The sequence below is a fragment of the Salvelinus namaycush genome, chromosome 9, assembly GCF_016432855.1.
Source record: "Salvelinus namaycush isolate Seneca chromosome 9, SaNama_1.0, whole genome shotgun sequence".
In the NCBI taxonomy this organism is placed as follows: Eukaryota; Metazoa; Chordata; class Actinopteri; order Salmoniformes; family Salmonidae; genus Salvelinus; species Salvelinus namaycush.
Window position 1 is genome coordinate 32,801,257 of NC_052315.1, and position 16,158 is coordinate 32,817,414.

General features: G+C 43.5%; 1 protein-coding gene across 1 annotated transcript in view; it reads right to left on the reverse strand.

Moving 5' to 3' along the window:
- The window catches only part of LOC120053243 (protein piccolo-like), an 86,848-nt gene that overhangs the window by 19,378 nt on the left and 51,312 nt on the right, over positions 1-16,158 (reverse strand). Inside the window, 7 exon segments of the mRNA XM_039000389.1 lie at positions 841-934; positions 3,282-3,308; positions 5,392-5,522; positions 6,765-6,824; positions 8,029-8,282; positions 8,414-8,481; positions 8,597-8,705. Coding sequence (XP_038856317.1) covers positions 841-934; positions 3,282-3,308; positions 5,392-5,522; positions 6,765-6,824; positions 8,029-8,282; positions 8,414-8,481; positions 8,597-8,705 — 743 coding nt within the window.

A 16,158-nucleotide genomic window follows, 5' to 3' on the forward strand; every position in this document is an offset into this window, starting at 1 on the left:
TGAGAGGGAGAGAGTGAGATGGATGGGAGAAAATAGGGAATGGGAGAGAATGATAGAGAGAGAGAGACATAGAGACAGAGAGAGATATATACAGTATAATTAAATTAACAAATGCATTTAAACAAGTTATGCCAAGTACAACACCCACACAGACCAATCTCATTCCACCAGCCTGTCAGGGGACTCTGTGATTGTGTGTGTGTGTGTGTGTGTGTGTGTGTGTGTGTGTGTGAGTGTGAGTGTGAGTGTGAGTGTGTGTGTGTGTGTGTGTGTGTGTGTGTGTGTGTGTGTGTGTGTGTGTGTGTGTGTGTGTGTGTGCACGCTTGGCAGAGACGTGGGTGAGTGAGTGAGTGGGTGATATTGCAGCGTTACAACCTCACTGGGCAGAATAGAGAGAAGAGTCTCAGAGGAGCCACTAGACTTGAGATGCTACTGTCCACTGAGAGAGAGCGCTGTAAGGATAGACTTCACTCATCCTAAGTGGTCCAAATTGCAGCCAAGGGCTACTGTTAGGTTGAATGAAGAAGTCTCTGTCTCTCTCTTTCTCTTGCTGGTGATTAGTATTCTGTAAGGGCTCAGAATGAGGGGTGGAGGGGGTTGTTAAACCTAGCCAGGAGAGTGGTGTTATGGGCTTCAAGGGATTGGTAATGGGTACTGAGGCTGCAGAGAGAGACAGTCAGAACATCAACAAGGATTCAGAACTACCAATTCAACTTGAAATAAGACTAACTAAATAAATTCATTCAAAATAATGTTCAATGTGGATGTGTGTGGATTTGTGTGTGACGGATGCGTTAGTAGGTGCTTTGTGTGTGTGCGTGTGCGTGTGCGTGTTGCTACCTGTTCCAGGTGTATGTTCTTGTAGATGACGGTCTGGTTCCACTCTGGGTTCAGACTCCTTTGAACGTACTTGGTCCTCCTCTTGTTCTCACCACTATGATGTCATAACAAAGGAACACATTTAGTCTCAGATGTGGTCTTTGTATGTTAATATGTCCACCTTATTGTAGATTTTGCCAAATGACATTTGATGATAGATATAAAGATGATATGGCAGGATGTCGATAATTGAATATCTGATTCAATATAATTATATCATCATATATTGTACATGATGTCTTGCAAATGTTGGATGAGGGTCAAATGTACACCACCATTCAAAAGTTTGGGGTCACATGGAAATGTCCTTGTTTTTGAAAGAATAGCACATTTCTTGTCCATTAAAATATCATCAAATTGATCTGCAATACAGTGTAGACATTGTTAATGTTGTAAATGACTGTTGTAGCTGGAAATGGCAGATTGTTGATGGAATATCTACAGTGGCGTACAGAGGCCCATAATCAGCAACCATCACTCCTGTGTTTCAATGGCACGCTGTGTTAGCTAATCCAAGTTTATCATTTTAAAAGGCTAATTGATCATTAGAAAACCCTTTTGCAATTATGATAGCACAGCTGAAAATTGTTGTGCTAATTTAAGAAGCAATAAAACTGGCATTCTTTAGACTAGTTGAGTATCTGGAGCATCAGCATTTGTGGGTTCGATTACAGGCTCAAAATGGCCAGAAACAAATAACTTTCTTCTGAAACTCGTCAGTCTATTATTGCTCTGAGAAATGAAAGCTATTCCATGCGAGAAATTTCTAAGAAACTGAAGAACGGTGTGTACTACTCCCTTCACAGAACAAAAAAAGAGGAGTGGGAGGCCCTGGTGCACAACTGAGCAAGAGGACAAGTACATTAGAGTGTCTAGTTTGAGAACCAGACTCCTCACAAGTCCTCAACTGGCAGCTTCATTAAAAAGTACCCGCAAAACACCAGTCTCAACGTCAACAGTGAAGAGGCGACTCCGGGATGCTGGCCTTCTAGGCAAAGTTCCTCTGTCCAGTGTCTGTGTTCTTTTTCCCATCTTAATCTTTTATTTTTATTGGCCAGTCTGAGATATGGATTTTCTTTACGACTCTGTCTAGAAGGCCAGGATCCCGGAGTCGCCTCTTCACTGTTGACGTTGTGACTGGTGTTTTGCGGGTACTATTTAATGAACCTGCCAGTTGAGGACTTGTGAGGAGTCCGTTTCTCAAACTAGACACTCTAATGTATTCCATTAAAAAATCTGCCGTTTCCAGCTACAATTGTCATTTACAGCATTAACAATGTCTACACTGTATTTCTGATCAATTTTGATACTATGTTAATGGACAAAAAATTAGCTTTCCTTTCAAAAACAAGGACATTTCTAAGTGACCCCAAACTTTTGAACGGTAGTGTATAGACACCTGGCTAGACAGGATAACAACATGAAACAAGAATAAAGTCAAAGAAATAGTGATGTATGTATGTTTGTCTGGTTGAATCAATATTTGACTGTAAGGCACAGCTCCACTCCTGTAGCAGAGAGCATAAAGGTGAGGTGAAAAACACGTCTGACTCATGAAATGATTTCACATTTCAACTTTGATTTCAACCCAGCAATGTTCTTGGCTACATCTGCACAATCAGATAATCACATTGCACATTGACGCAGGGGGAAAAAACAGACTGAAAGCAGAGAGGCAGATAATTAGAGAGCCAGAGAAGGCAAGAATGAGAGAAAAAGAGGGAGGGAAGGAAAGTAGGAGACAGAGGGGCAGAGAAACAGAGACAGAATGCAAAGAAGGAGAGGCAGAGAAGGAGAAGAGCGGAGAAGGAGAGAATGAAGAAAGCAGCGAAGGATATCAGCAGAGAAAGATAGCAGCAGAGAAGGAAGAGAGCAGCGAAGGATAGCAGCAGAGAAGGAAGAGAGCAGAGGATAGCAGCAGAGAAGGAAGAGAGCAGAGGATAGCAGCAGAGAAGGAGGAGAGCAGCGAAGGATAGCAGGAAGAGAGGAAGAGAGCAGAGAAGGATAGAAGCAGAGAAGGAAGAGAGCGGCGAAGGATAGCAGGAAGAGAGGAAGAGAGGAAGAGAGCAGAGAAGGATAGAAGCAGAGAAGGAAATAAGGAAAAGAGCAGAGAAAAAGAGAAGCAGAGAAGGAAAATATTAGAGAAGGATAGAAGCAGAGAACAGAATTAGAGAAGAAGAGAAGGAGAGAAGAAGAGAAGAACAGAATCAGAGAAGGATAGCAGCAGAGAAGGAGAGAAGGAAAAGAGCAGAGAAAAAGAGAAGCAGAGAAGTAAAATATTAGGGAAGGATAGAAGCAGATAAGAACCGAATCAAAGAAGAAGATAGCAGCGAAGGAGAGAAGGAGAGAAGCAGAGATGGAGAGAAGAAGAGAAGGAGAGAAGCAGAGAAGCACTACACTACCTTGCGTTCTGGACTACCATGACTTGTCTGAGAGTCCAGGGGAGGGAGAGGAGGGTAGAGACAACAGACAACAAACAACAAGAACAGCAAAAAGAAAGAAATCGTCAGAGAAACAGAGACATAAAGGGAAGGAGATAAAGAACGACAACATAGAAACATAAAGACATGGTTTATTTACTACTGTCTACTGTTTAAACACATATCAAGCAGTCCCTATATACTGAGCTAAAGAGGTGTGTGTGTGTGTCTGTGCTGGCAGTTTCTATCTAAATCGGGTACAGTCTCTGAATCTTTGATCCAATCCGAAATCAGGGTAGAGTTCTGGCACCGTACTGTAAAATCCCATGAACATGGCTGATAGAGCCATTAGTAGAACGCAGATAGTGTTATAGGTCAGATAAAGACTATCGATCTCTCTGCGTTTTCACAGGAAGAGAGGGATGGAGACAATGATGGGGCAAGGAAGGAAAGAGGGATACGCTAAGCTGATGCTGATAAACTGATAATCGCTGTCCCGTGGGAGGGTTGAACCTTACTACACTATCACATCAGAGCACTCAGAAAGAGAACACTGCAGCCGATCTAGAGACCACACATACACATACACACACACACACGCACACGCACACACACACACACACACACACACACACACACACACACACACACACACACACACACACACACACACACACACACACACACACACACACAATATCAGCATTCTAGAGAATATCTTAGAGTAAATATAGAATGCTTTGATACACTGACCAAATAGTGTTTCATATGAAGTTGTAGTATCTGTCCATGAGTACGTTTACATGCACCAGGTTCGAATCAAGGCTGTATCACATCCGGCCGTGATTGGGAGTCCCATAGGGCGGCGCACAATTGGCCCAGCATCGTCCGGGTTTGGCCGGGGTAGGCCCTCATTGTAAATAAGAATTTGTTCTTAACTGACTTTCCGAGTTAAATAAAGGTTAATAATTTGATATTAAATTGATTAGGGAAAGGGGGAGACCTAGTCAGTTGTACAACTGAATGCATTCAACTGAAATGTGTCTTCCGCATTTAACCCAACCCCTCTGAATAAGAGAGGTGCGGGGGGCTGCCTTAATCGACATCCACAGCGCCCAGGGAACAGTGTGTTAACTGCCTTGCTCAGGGGCAGAAAAACTTATATTTAACTTGTCAGCTCAGGGATTTGATCCAGCAACCTTTGCGGTTACTGGCCCAATGCTCTAACCACTAGGCTATGGCAGTAGTCAGATCATGCAATAGTCATGTAAACACCTTACTCTGCTTATCTTAATCGGCGTAAGGTCAAAATCTAAGTAAACATACACCGATTAAAACACCTGGTTTTCGGAGCAATCTTGTGAATTATTAGGATATGTAAACACCTTAATCGGCGTTCCAGTGGTGTATTTGTTCTGCACGTGTGTTAAAGAGCCTCCCTCTTTAGCGTGAGTGAAGTGAATTTGAATCAACTGAATGTATGTGTCTTAGAAGTAGTTTTCACAAACAGACTTCATATATCCCAACTCAGAATCAAATATGCTTCCCAAAAATAACTTGGTCACTGTGGTTGAACATTTATTTTGATTGGCGATTTTCAGCGGTTATCAGAGAGCCATCAGCTAGCCTGATGTAAACAGGGTTATTAGGGAAATCCTTCTTCTTGCAAAGCATGCAAACATTTGAATCAAAGTATTATATTAATCTGACTAGCCACAATAACCAGACATGTACACGCAATATGCCAACTGAGGCCAGTTAGAAGCTATGGAGATAGCCCCCAGTTGGATGTGTCACTATCATGTTTTATGAACTCCTAGGCTTCTACTTACAATCAATCTTTCGCAGAGAGCTCACAGTAAATCTAACAGATGAATAAAGGCACACCATAATAACAGTCAATACTCATTAGAGTACAGAGAGAGAGAGAGAGAGAGAGAGAGAGAGAGAGAGAGAGAGAGAGAGAGAGAGAGAGAGAGAGAGAGAGAGAGAGAGAGAGAGAGAGAGAGAGAGAGAGAGAGAGAGAGAGAGAGAGAGAGAGAGAGAGAAAAGCAGTCCAGAAGCAGTAGCAAGCATTGTGAAAGTATCTCACCCTCTCCCTGGTAGGAGGTAGACCTTGACAAAGGGGTCAGAGTATCTGTTGGGGTCTCTCTGAGCCAGGTTCCTGGCCTGGAGCACATGCACTATCAGGTTCCCCAGGTTCCTGTCATAGCTGATTTGGAGCTGGAGGAGACCGAGCGGACAGAGAGAGACATGCAGTATGTTCAACTAGGTTCTACAGGCATGTAGACCAGTGTTTCTCAACACTGGACAACCTGATTCTGACTAATCATCAAACTCTTGACAGGTGGATCAATCAAGTGGAGGAATTGAGGAATATAAGGCACACTCCACAGACTCCAGACTGGGGGGAGTCAGTAGCAAACAGAGTAGATGTGAGACTGGGGTTTGCCAAGGGGGTACCAAGAACCGGTCAAATTGTACCACAAATAGCATTGCAAATTGGCTTAAATTTAGATGCATTGTATTGAATAACTGTTTATTTGTAACTGCCCTAATTTATTTAAATAAATCTATTTGAATATTAACATTGGGAAAATATTCACGTTAGATACAAGTTTAGTGGTAACCCCCTACAAGGAATATATATCTTTTTTAAAGCTGATTTAGGTCTACTCTATTTCTACACAATTTAAAAGCTCTAAAAGTATATTTGGAGAACATCAAAAAAAGAAGCAAAATTGACTTCAGCCGTTCTCACCTTGGCTGCTGGAGCTTCATTTCACCTTAGTCAAGACAAACACATCCCATACAGCAATTACACCTCGATCAGACCGACAGCGTCACCAGAAGTACATCCATTTCCAATGGAAAGCTGCGTTAGCCTTGCAGCATTACATTGCAGAGGCAGTTGCAGTGCGTTCTGTGTGAATGTTGAATGTTGAACTTTTGTTGCACACATATCCACTAAAATGTTGGATTACATAATGAAAAAAGTTTGACTGCAGAATTTATTACGCTGTATTGATGCTATGAGGCTGTCGGCCTGATAGCTGGTACACACTAGCTAAACACCGAGATTAAAAATTCTAGTTGAGTTTCCTGTCAACTCAACCAGCAGTTCCATAGCCACCTTCCTGCTCTGCTTTCCACATATCAATTGAGAGAGATTGCACTATTCAGTGTTCCCTCACTGTAGCTATGCTCTCCATAATCCTAAAGCCAGCCAGCCAATCACAGCCTTTGCGCCCACTCCAAGGTATCCGCATGGTCTTAAAGCCAGCCAAAATGATTTGCCTGAACAAAAGCATTGTCTTATCTCTCCAATCTGAGCCATATTGACAGCTCTCTGATCCAATAGGTGACAGTGAGAATAGGGGGGCACTAAGGGTGGCCAATCATATTTGAGGTGTGGCTGGTGCCACCACATGCCCCCCCTCTGGTGCCGCCCCTGTGCAGGCCTACCTGTATTTCTCCTGTTATTGGGTGAGGCTGAGGCTTTAGCACCTGCACATCCGCTGCCGACTGAAAAACAAACACAAGCATCAATTATACACTCTGTTTATACCGATACCAGTCTCACTGATACATGTTCACACACCCTACATTAACACACACACACACACACACACACACACACACACACACACACACACACACACACACACACACACACACACACACACACACACACACACACACACACACACACACACACACACACACACACACTAGCCTCTGGTCTGCCTGAAAAGTTCAGTTACTGTGTCCATCATACTATGGTTTTAATTAGCAGTAGGTTGCCTAGAGCCCCTGTGTAGGATAGTTATGGTCAGATGACATATCAAGGACCTGTCCTTGTCCTGGAGATGCTGAGTAGCGCTTTCTGAATGGACTCTATAAGACCCAGGCGAAAACTTACTAGAAGAGGATTAACAAACCGGAAAAATCATTCTGTACAGTCAGAGAAGGTTAATTCAGTTAATTGAGATGCAGTATATTACATAATCTACCTACCATAGAAAGTAGTTAATACAATGTGTATTTACACACTCACACTCACACCCATGCATGCATCTCTCTCTCTCTCTCTATCTCCCTATGTCACACCCTGATCTGTTTCACCTGCCCTTGTGATTGTCTCTACCCCCCACTAGGTGTCGCCCATCTTCCCCATTATCCCCTGTGTATTTATACCTGTGTTCTCTGTTTGTCCGTTGCCAGTTTGTCGAGTCAACCAGCGTTTTTGTTCTCAGCTCCTGCTTTTCCCAGTCTCTCTTTTCTTACCCTCCTGGTTTTGACCCTTGCCTGTCCTGACACTGAGCCCGCCTGCCTGACCACTCTGCCTACCCCTGAGCCTTCCTGCTGACCGGTACCGTTGCCCCACCTCTCTGGTTTACTGACCCCTGCCTGCCTTGACCTGTCTATTTCCTGCCACTGTTGGATTATTAAACCATTGTTAATTCGACATGTATGGGTCTTAGCATGATTCCTGATACCCTACACACATATACCATGCATGTTTCTCTATAATTAGCTAGTCATGTTTCTGTGATCCACAATGCAGCCACAGCAGTTGATCTTGACCTCTACCACACAAACGCACGTACACATGCACAGCATTTGTGAATTATTAATTATGAACTCACCAGCCATATGGCTGTAATAACATACTCTACAGGGAGCTACGGGCTCTCAATATCATAATGTACTACTATGAAGGCAGTACCTTGGCGCTGTGGCGTTGTTTCTTGTTGATGGCTGGGGAGGCAGGCTGACCAGGGCTGGGGACGGCACTAGAGCTGGCCGATGCATTGCCTGAGTGTAACAGAGCTGAGCGGTCAAGGGCAGAGAGGACCCCTACTCCTCCTGGCCCCCCCACCCCCATTTCTACCCCCATCCCAGGGGCCTGCTGTTGGGAAACCTTCTGCAGCTCTGCAGCCAGCTGCTTTGGGTCCACTCCTGGAGAACACTGCCTGTCACCTACACACACATAGACGCACACACAGTAACATTCACAATGAAGCATTGTAAAGTTACATAAACATTATGATACATTATAACAACAAAGTGCAAAAGTCATGATGAAGCATTATAACAATGTAGCGGTGTACCAGGTTTCAGCTGGTCATGGTCCTCCAAGGCCTGGGGGCGCTCAGGGTCAGACAGCATGTTCAGGTCACTGAGAGAGACAGACAGGAAGGTCAAATGTTGTTCTCATCTAAATTAAGTGGGGGTAAGAGGAGAGAGGGATGAGAAAGGATAGAGAGCAATGAGGAGTAAGATATTTGACTCACAGTCTCACACAGAGCTCAGTCTCTGCAGACGGCTGACCCATAATGCACTGCACCTCCTCGTAAGTCTTCCCCATCAGAGGAACCCCGTTCAACTCCAACACCTGCATTCCTACAGAGAGAGACAGAGAGCGAGAGAGCACTTTTCACGGCAGTAAGATAACGTAACAACACTTAACCCTTCATAATATCACGCTTATCTCTGTTTGGTTTATGTATGTTTATGACACATGATTCAAACTGCTATGGCACCACAGATCGATTCTCGATCCTGCAGTCAGGGTCTTGAGACAAGCTCAGACTACAGACACCTTGGTCTCAATGCATCTCAGAACACAAAACACAACCCAAACAAGTTTAGCTCAGGGAGAAATGTCTTACTCCTTCTCAAGAGTAGGCTCTACGTCTTTTAAAAACACCACTGCCTTTCATTTCATTGACTAGAACAGTGGTTCCCAACGTTTTTTGTTTACTGTACCGACTACTGAATTTGGCTCAGCCCGGAGTACCTAATAAGTAGCCCCATAGTGCATTTTTACCAGTAAATGTATGGTCTCATGGGTCTTCTTAAGTACCCCCTGTGGATAGGCCAAGTACCCCCAGGGGGCCCTAGTACCCCTGGTTGGGAACCACTAGACTAGAGTATATCTTTTTCAGGTTCTGGTTCACACAGCAGACAAGACTCAGAGAGCATGACAGAGTATATAGCAGTAAGAGCTGTATGATGGATATTGAAAGGGAGAAAGTGCACAGTAAACTCAAACCCATGCCAGCATCGGTGCTGTGGCTGCACTTACACAAATGAAACCTCGTCTTCAGATAAGACTTTTGCTTACGAAGTAACTCGCCAGCTGCTGTGACAACAAAAGATGTTATTAACATATCTCTCTCTCTCTGTATGTTAGAGAGTCAAGGCCACAGCAACATTTAGGATACGCTCTCTCTCTCTCTCTCCGTCTCTCATTCCCCACTCCTCATCTCTCCCTCTCTTTCTCTATTTATCTCTGTCTCTCTCTATCTCTCCTCTCCGTCTCTCATTCCCCACTCCTCATCTCTCCCTCTCTTTCTCTATTTATCTCTGTCTCTCTCTATCTCTCCTCTCTCTCTCATCACCCCCCCTCTCTCATTCTCTCTCTCTTTGCACCTGAGGGTACAAGTGTTCAGTTCCATGGTCTCTTTCAACTAAAGTCTAAACACAGAATTTGCATGAAGGTAATTGAGTCCTCTGAAGAGAGTCAGACAAACGCACACCATAAGACCACAACAACACAATGGTCCTATGACTGCTTCCTAGGAGGGTTACTGTGTAATAGGGTGGCTGGTTGCCTAGTGGTTAGAGCGTTGGGCCATCAACCGAAAGGTTGCTGCTTCGAATACTCGAGCCGACAAGGTGAAAATCTGTGCCCTTGAGCAAGACATTTAACCCTCATTTGCTCCAGGGGTGCCGGACTACAAGGCTGACCCTGTAAAACAACACATTTCACTGCACCTATCTGGTGTATGTGACAATAAAACATATATATATACAGTACCAGTCAAAAGTTTGGACACACCTACTCATTCCAGTTTTTTTTTTTTTTTTTTTACTATAAAATAGTGAAGACATCAACATTATGAAAAAACACATATAGGATAATGTAGTAAGCAAATCAAAATATATTTTATATTTGAGATTCTTCAAAGTAGCCACCCTTTGCCTTGATGACAGCTTCAAATCAAATCAAATCAAAGTGTATTTGTCACGTGCGCCGAATACAACAGGTGTAGACGTTACAGTGAAATGTTTACTTACAGGCTCTAACCAATAGTGCAAAAAGGTATTAGGTGAACAATAGGTAAGTAAAGAAATAAAAACAACAGTAAAAAGACAGTGAAAAACAGTAGCGAGGCTATATACAGTAGCGAGGCTATAAAAATAGCGAGGCTACATACAGACACCGGTTAGTCAAGCTGATTGAGGTAATATGTACATGTAGATATGGTTAAAGTGACTAAAAGAGTGGTTGGTGGGTGGTGGGTGGTGGGACACAATGCAGATAGCCCGGTTAGCCAATGTGCTGGAGCACTGGTTGGTCGGGCCAATTGAGGTAGTATGTACATGAATGTATAGTTAAAGTGACTATGCATATATGATGAACAGAGAGTAGCAGCAGCGTAAAAGACAGGTTGGGGGGGCACACAATGCAAATAGTCCGGGTAGCCATTTGATTACCTGTTCAGGAGTCTTATGGCTTGGGGTAAAAACTGTTGAGAAGCCTTTTTGTCCTAGACTTGGCACTCTGGTACCACTTGCCATGCGGTAATAGAGAGAACAGTCTATGACTGGGGTGGCTGGGGTCTTTGACAATTTTTAGGGCCTTCCTCTGACACCGCCTGGTGTAGAGGTCCTGGATGGCAGGCAGCTTAGCCCCAGTGATGTACTAGGCCGTACGCACTACCCTCTGTAGTGCCTTGTGGTCGGATGCCGAGCAATTGGTACCAGGCATTGATGCAACCAGTCAGGATGCTCTCGATGTTGCAGCTGTAGAACATTTTGAGGATCTCAGGACCCATGCCAAATTTTTTTAGTTTCCTGAGGTGGAATAGGCTTTGTCGTGTCCTCTTCACGACTGTCTTGGTGTGTTTGGACCATTGTAGTTTGTTGGTGATGTGGACACCAAAGAACTTGAAGCTCTCAACCTAGTCCACTACAGCCCCGTCGATGAGAATAGGGACGTGCTCGGTCCTCCTTTTCCTGTAGTCCACAATCATCTCCTTAGTCTTGGTTACTTTGAGGGATAGGTTGTTATTCTGGCACCACCCGGCCAGGTCTCTGACCTCCTCCCTATAGGCTGTCTTGTCGTTGTCGGTGATCAGGCCTACCACTGTTGTGCCGTCTGCAAACTTAATGATGGTGTTGGAGTCGTCCCTGGCCACGCAGTCATGGGTGAACAGGGAGTACAGGAGGGGATTGAGCACGCACCCCTGGGGGGGCTCCAGTGTTGAGGATCAGCGTGGCAGATGTGTTGCTACCTACCCTCACCACCTGGGGGGGGGCACGTCAGGAAGTCCAGGATCCAGTTGCAGAGGGAGGTGTTTAGTCCCAGGATCCTTAGCTTAGTGATGAGCTTTGAGGGTACTATGGGTTTGAATGCTGAGCTGTAGTCAATGAATAGCATTCTCACATAAGTGTTCCTTTTGTCCAGGTGGGAAAGGGCAGTATGGAGTGCAATAGAGATTGCATCACCTGTGGATCTGTTTGGGCGGTATGCAAATTGGAGTGGGTCTATGGTTTTTGGGATAATGGTGTTGATGTGAGCCATTACCAGCCTTTCAAAGCACTTCATGGCTACGGACGTGAGTGCTACGGGTCTGTAGTCATTTAGGAAGGTTGCCTTTGTGTTCTTGGGCACAGGTACTATGGTGGTCTGCTTGAAAATTTGTTGGTATTACAGACTCAATCAGGGACATGTTGAAAATATCAGTGAAGACACCTGCCAGTTGGTCAGCACATGCCCGGAGCACACATCCTGGTAATCCGTCTGGCCCCGCAGCCTTGTGTATGTTGACATGTTTAACCTGATGAGGATAGAGGGCGCTATTTACACTTTGGGGGAAAAACGTGCCCAATTTAAACGGCCTCGTACTCTATTCTTGCTCGTACAATATGCATATTATTATTACTATTGGATAGAAAACACTCTCTAGTTTCTAAAACCGTTTGAATTTTGTCTGTGAGTAAAACAGAACTCATTTGGCAGCATACTTTCTGACCAGGAAGTGGAAAGTCTGAAAATTATGCTCTGTTCAAGGGCCTGCCTATAAATGGGCATGACACGTATGAGTATACATGCACGTCATACACCTTCCCCTAGATGTCAAGAGGATGTGAGAGAAAAAATGAAGTGTTTATCTTGGTCTGAGGTGGAATATATCCTCTTGGCACGACGAGTCATCCATTTCCTGTTTTCTGGAGAGCGCGCAGATGGACCTGGAATTGCCTTTTGAAAAGCTGTCGTTATAGGCGACTACTATCTCCGGCTTTGATTTTATTTGATACATGTCACAATATCATCGTAAAGTATGTTTTTTCAATATAGTTTTATTAGATTTTTGAAATTTATTCGGGACGTTAGGCGTGTTGCGTTGTGTGCCTTTTTTCAGAAGGAGAGCTTCGCGCCACTTGGCCAGTGTGCTTGCTAATTCAAGAGGGAAAAACGATGTTCTAAATCCAAACAACGACTGTTCTGGACAAAGGACCCCTTGTCCAACATTCTGATGGAAGATCACCAAAAGTAAGAAACATTTTATGATGCTATTTCATATATCTGTCGAACTGTATACTAGTAGTTTTGCGCCCCGGTTTTGGCCACTCTCTCGCTATAACATAAGCCTTATGTCGTAATAAAGATATTTTTAGAATTCTAACACTGCGATTGCATTAAGAACTAATGGATCTATCATTTCCTATACAACATGTATTTTTTTGTAATGTTTATGAATAGCTATTTGGTCAGAATAGGTGAGAGTCTAATAGAAATATCCGCACATTCTGGGAAAAGGAAGCTACGTTAGCATAATGGATAACCACTGATTTCAGCTCTAAATATGCACATTTTCGAACAAAACATAAGTGTATGTATAACCTGATGTTATAGGACTGTCATCTGAGGAAGGTTTATGAAGGTTAGTGAAAATTGATATCTTTTGCTGGTTTATTCGCTAACGCTAACGTGCCTATTGCTATCGCTAACGTGCCTTGATGAATGAATGCGGTTGTGTGGTAGGCTATTGTAGTAAGCTAATATAATGCTATATTGTGTTTTCGCTGTAAAACACTTAAAAAATCTGAAATATTGGCTGGATTCACAAGATGCTTGTCTTTTATTTGCTGTACACGATGCATTTTTCAGAAATGTTTTATGATGAGTATTTAGGTATTCCACGTTGGTCTCTATAATTACTCTGGCTGCTTCGGTGCTATTTTTGACGGTAGCTGTGATGGTAGCTGCAATGTAAAACTGATTTATACCTCAAATATGCACATTTTTCGAACAAAACATAGATTTATTGTGTAACATGTTATAAGACTGTCATCTGATGAAGTTGTTTCTTGGTTAGTTTGGTTGGTTCTTGGTTAGTTAGGTTGGCTTTGTGCATGCTACCTGTGCTGTGAAAAATGTCTGTCCTTCTTTGTATTTGGTGGTGAGCTAACATAAATATACGTGCTGTTTTCGCTGTAAAACATTAAAAAAATCGGACATGTTGACTGGATTCACAAGATGTGTATCTTTCATTTGCTGTATTGGACCTGTTAATGTGTGAAAGTTAAATATTTCAAAAAAATATTTTTTGAATTTCGCGCTCTGCCTTTTCAGTGGAATGTGGGAGGAGTTCCGCTAGCGGAACGCCTCGGCCAGACAAGGTCTTACTCACGTCGGCTACGGAGAGCGTGATCACACAGCCGTCCGGAACAGCTGATGCTCTCATGCGTGTTATAGTCCCGCACCTTGAAAGCGGCAGCTGTACCCATTAGCTCAGTGCGAATGTTGCCTGTAATCCATGGCTTCTGGTTGGGGTATGTACGTACAGTCACTGTGGGAACGACGTCCTCGATGCACTTATTGATAAAGCCAGTAACTGATGTGGTGTACTCCTCAGTGCCATCGGAAGAATCCCGGAACATGTTCCAGTCTGTGTTAGCAAAACAGTCTTAAAACCTGGTACGGCTAGACGTTCCGCTAGCGGAACCCCTCGACAACATCCGGTGAAATGGCAGAGCGCCAAATTCAAATTAAATTACAATAAATATTAAACTTTCATGAAATCACACAAGCAATACACCAAATTAAAGCTACACTTGTTGTTAATCCAGCCAATGTGTCAGATTTCAAAAAGGCTTTACGGCGAAAGCAAACCATGCTATTATCTGAGGATAGCACCCCATCAAACAAACACAGACAATCATATTTCAACCCGCCAGGCGCGACACGAAACTCAGAAATAAAGATATAATTCATGCCTTACCTTTGACGAGCTTTTTATGTTGGCACTCCAATATGTCCCATAAACATCACAAATGCTCCTTTTGTTCGATTTATTCCGTCGTTATATATCCAAAATGTCCATTTATTTGGCGTGTTTGATCCAGAAAAGCACCGGTTCCAACTCGCGCAACATGACTACAAAATATCTCATAAATTACCTGTAATCTTTGTCCAAACATTTCAAACAACTTTCCAAATACAACTTTAGGTATTTTTTTACATAAAGAATTGATAAAATTTAAGACGGGATAAACTGTGTTCAATACCGGAGGAAAACAAAGTGGAGCGTGCTTTCAGGTCACACGCCTCTAACAAACAGTACACTTCACTCGACCCTCGTTCTGAACAGGGCTACTTCTTCATTACACAAAAAAAAAACATCAACCAATTTCTAAAGACTGTTGACATCCAGTGGAAGTGATAGGAACTGCAAGCAAGTGCCTTAGAAGTCCAGATCCCCATAGAAAACCCATTGAAAAGAGTGACCCCCCCAAAAAAAAAAAATCCTGAATGGTTTGTCCTCTGGGTTTTGCCTGCCAAATACGTTTTGTTAAACTCACAGACATCATTCAAACAGTTTTAGAAACTTCAGAGTGTTTTCTATCCAAATCTACTAATAATATGCATATCCTAGCTTCTGGGCCTGAGTAGCAGGCAGTTTACTTTGGGCACGCTTTTCATCTGGACGTGAAAATTCTGCCCCCTAGCCCGAAGAGGTTTTAACAGACTCTTGGCATTCTATCAACCAGCTTCATGAGGAATGGTTTTCCAACAGTCCTGAAGGAGTTCCCACATATGCTGAGCACTTGTTGGCTGCTTTTCCTTCACTCTGTGGTCCAACTCATCCCAAACCATCTCAATTGGGTTGAGGTCAGGTGATTGTGGAGGCCAGGTTATCTGATGTAGCATTCCATCACTCTCCTTCTTGGTCAAATAGCCCTTGCACAGCCTGGAGGTGTATTTTGGGTCATTGTCCTGTTGAAAAACAAATAATAGTCCCACTAAGCGCAAACCAGATGGGATGGCATATCGCTGTGGTAGCCATGCTGGTTAAGTGTGACTTCAATTCTAAATAAATCCTGACAGTGTCACCAGCAAAACAACCCCACACCAATACACCTCCTCCTCCATACATGCGGAGATCATCCGTTCACCTACTCTGTGTCTCACAAAGATGGCGGTTGGAACCGAAAATCTAAAATTTGGACTCATCAGACCAAAGGACAGTTTTCCACGGGACTAATGTCCATTGCTCGTGTTTCTTGTCCCAAGCAAGTCTCTTCTTATTTGTATTTGTATCCTTTAGTAGTGGTTTCTTTGCAGCAACTCAACCATGAATTCGGCCTGATTCACGCAGTCTCCTCTGAACAGTTGATGCTGAGATGTGTCTGTTACTTAAAATCTGTGAAGCATTTCTTTGGGCTGCAAGAACTTATCCTCTGCAGCAGAGGTAACTCTGGGTCTTCCTTTCCTGTGGCGGCCCTCATGAAAGACAGTTTCATCATAGCGCTTGATGGTTTTTGCGACTGCACTTGAAGA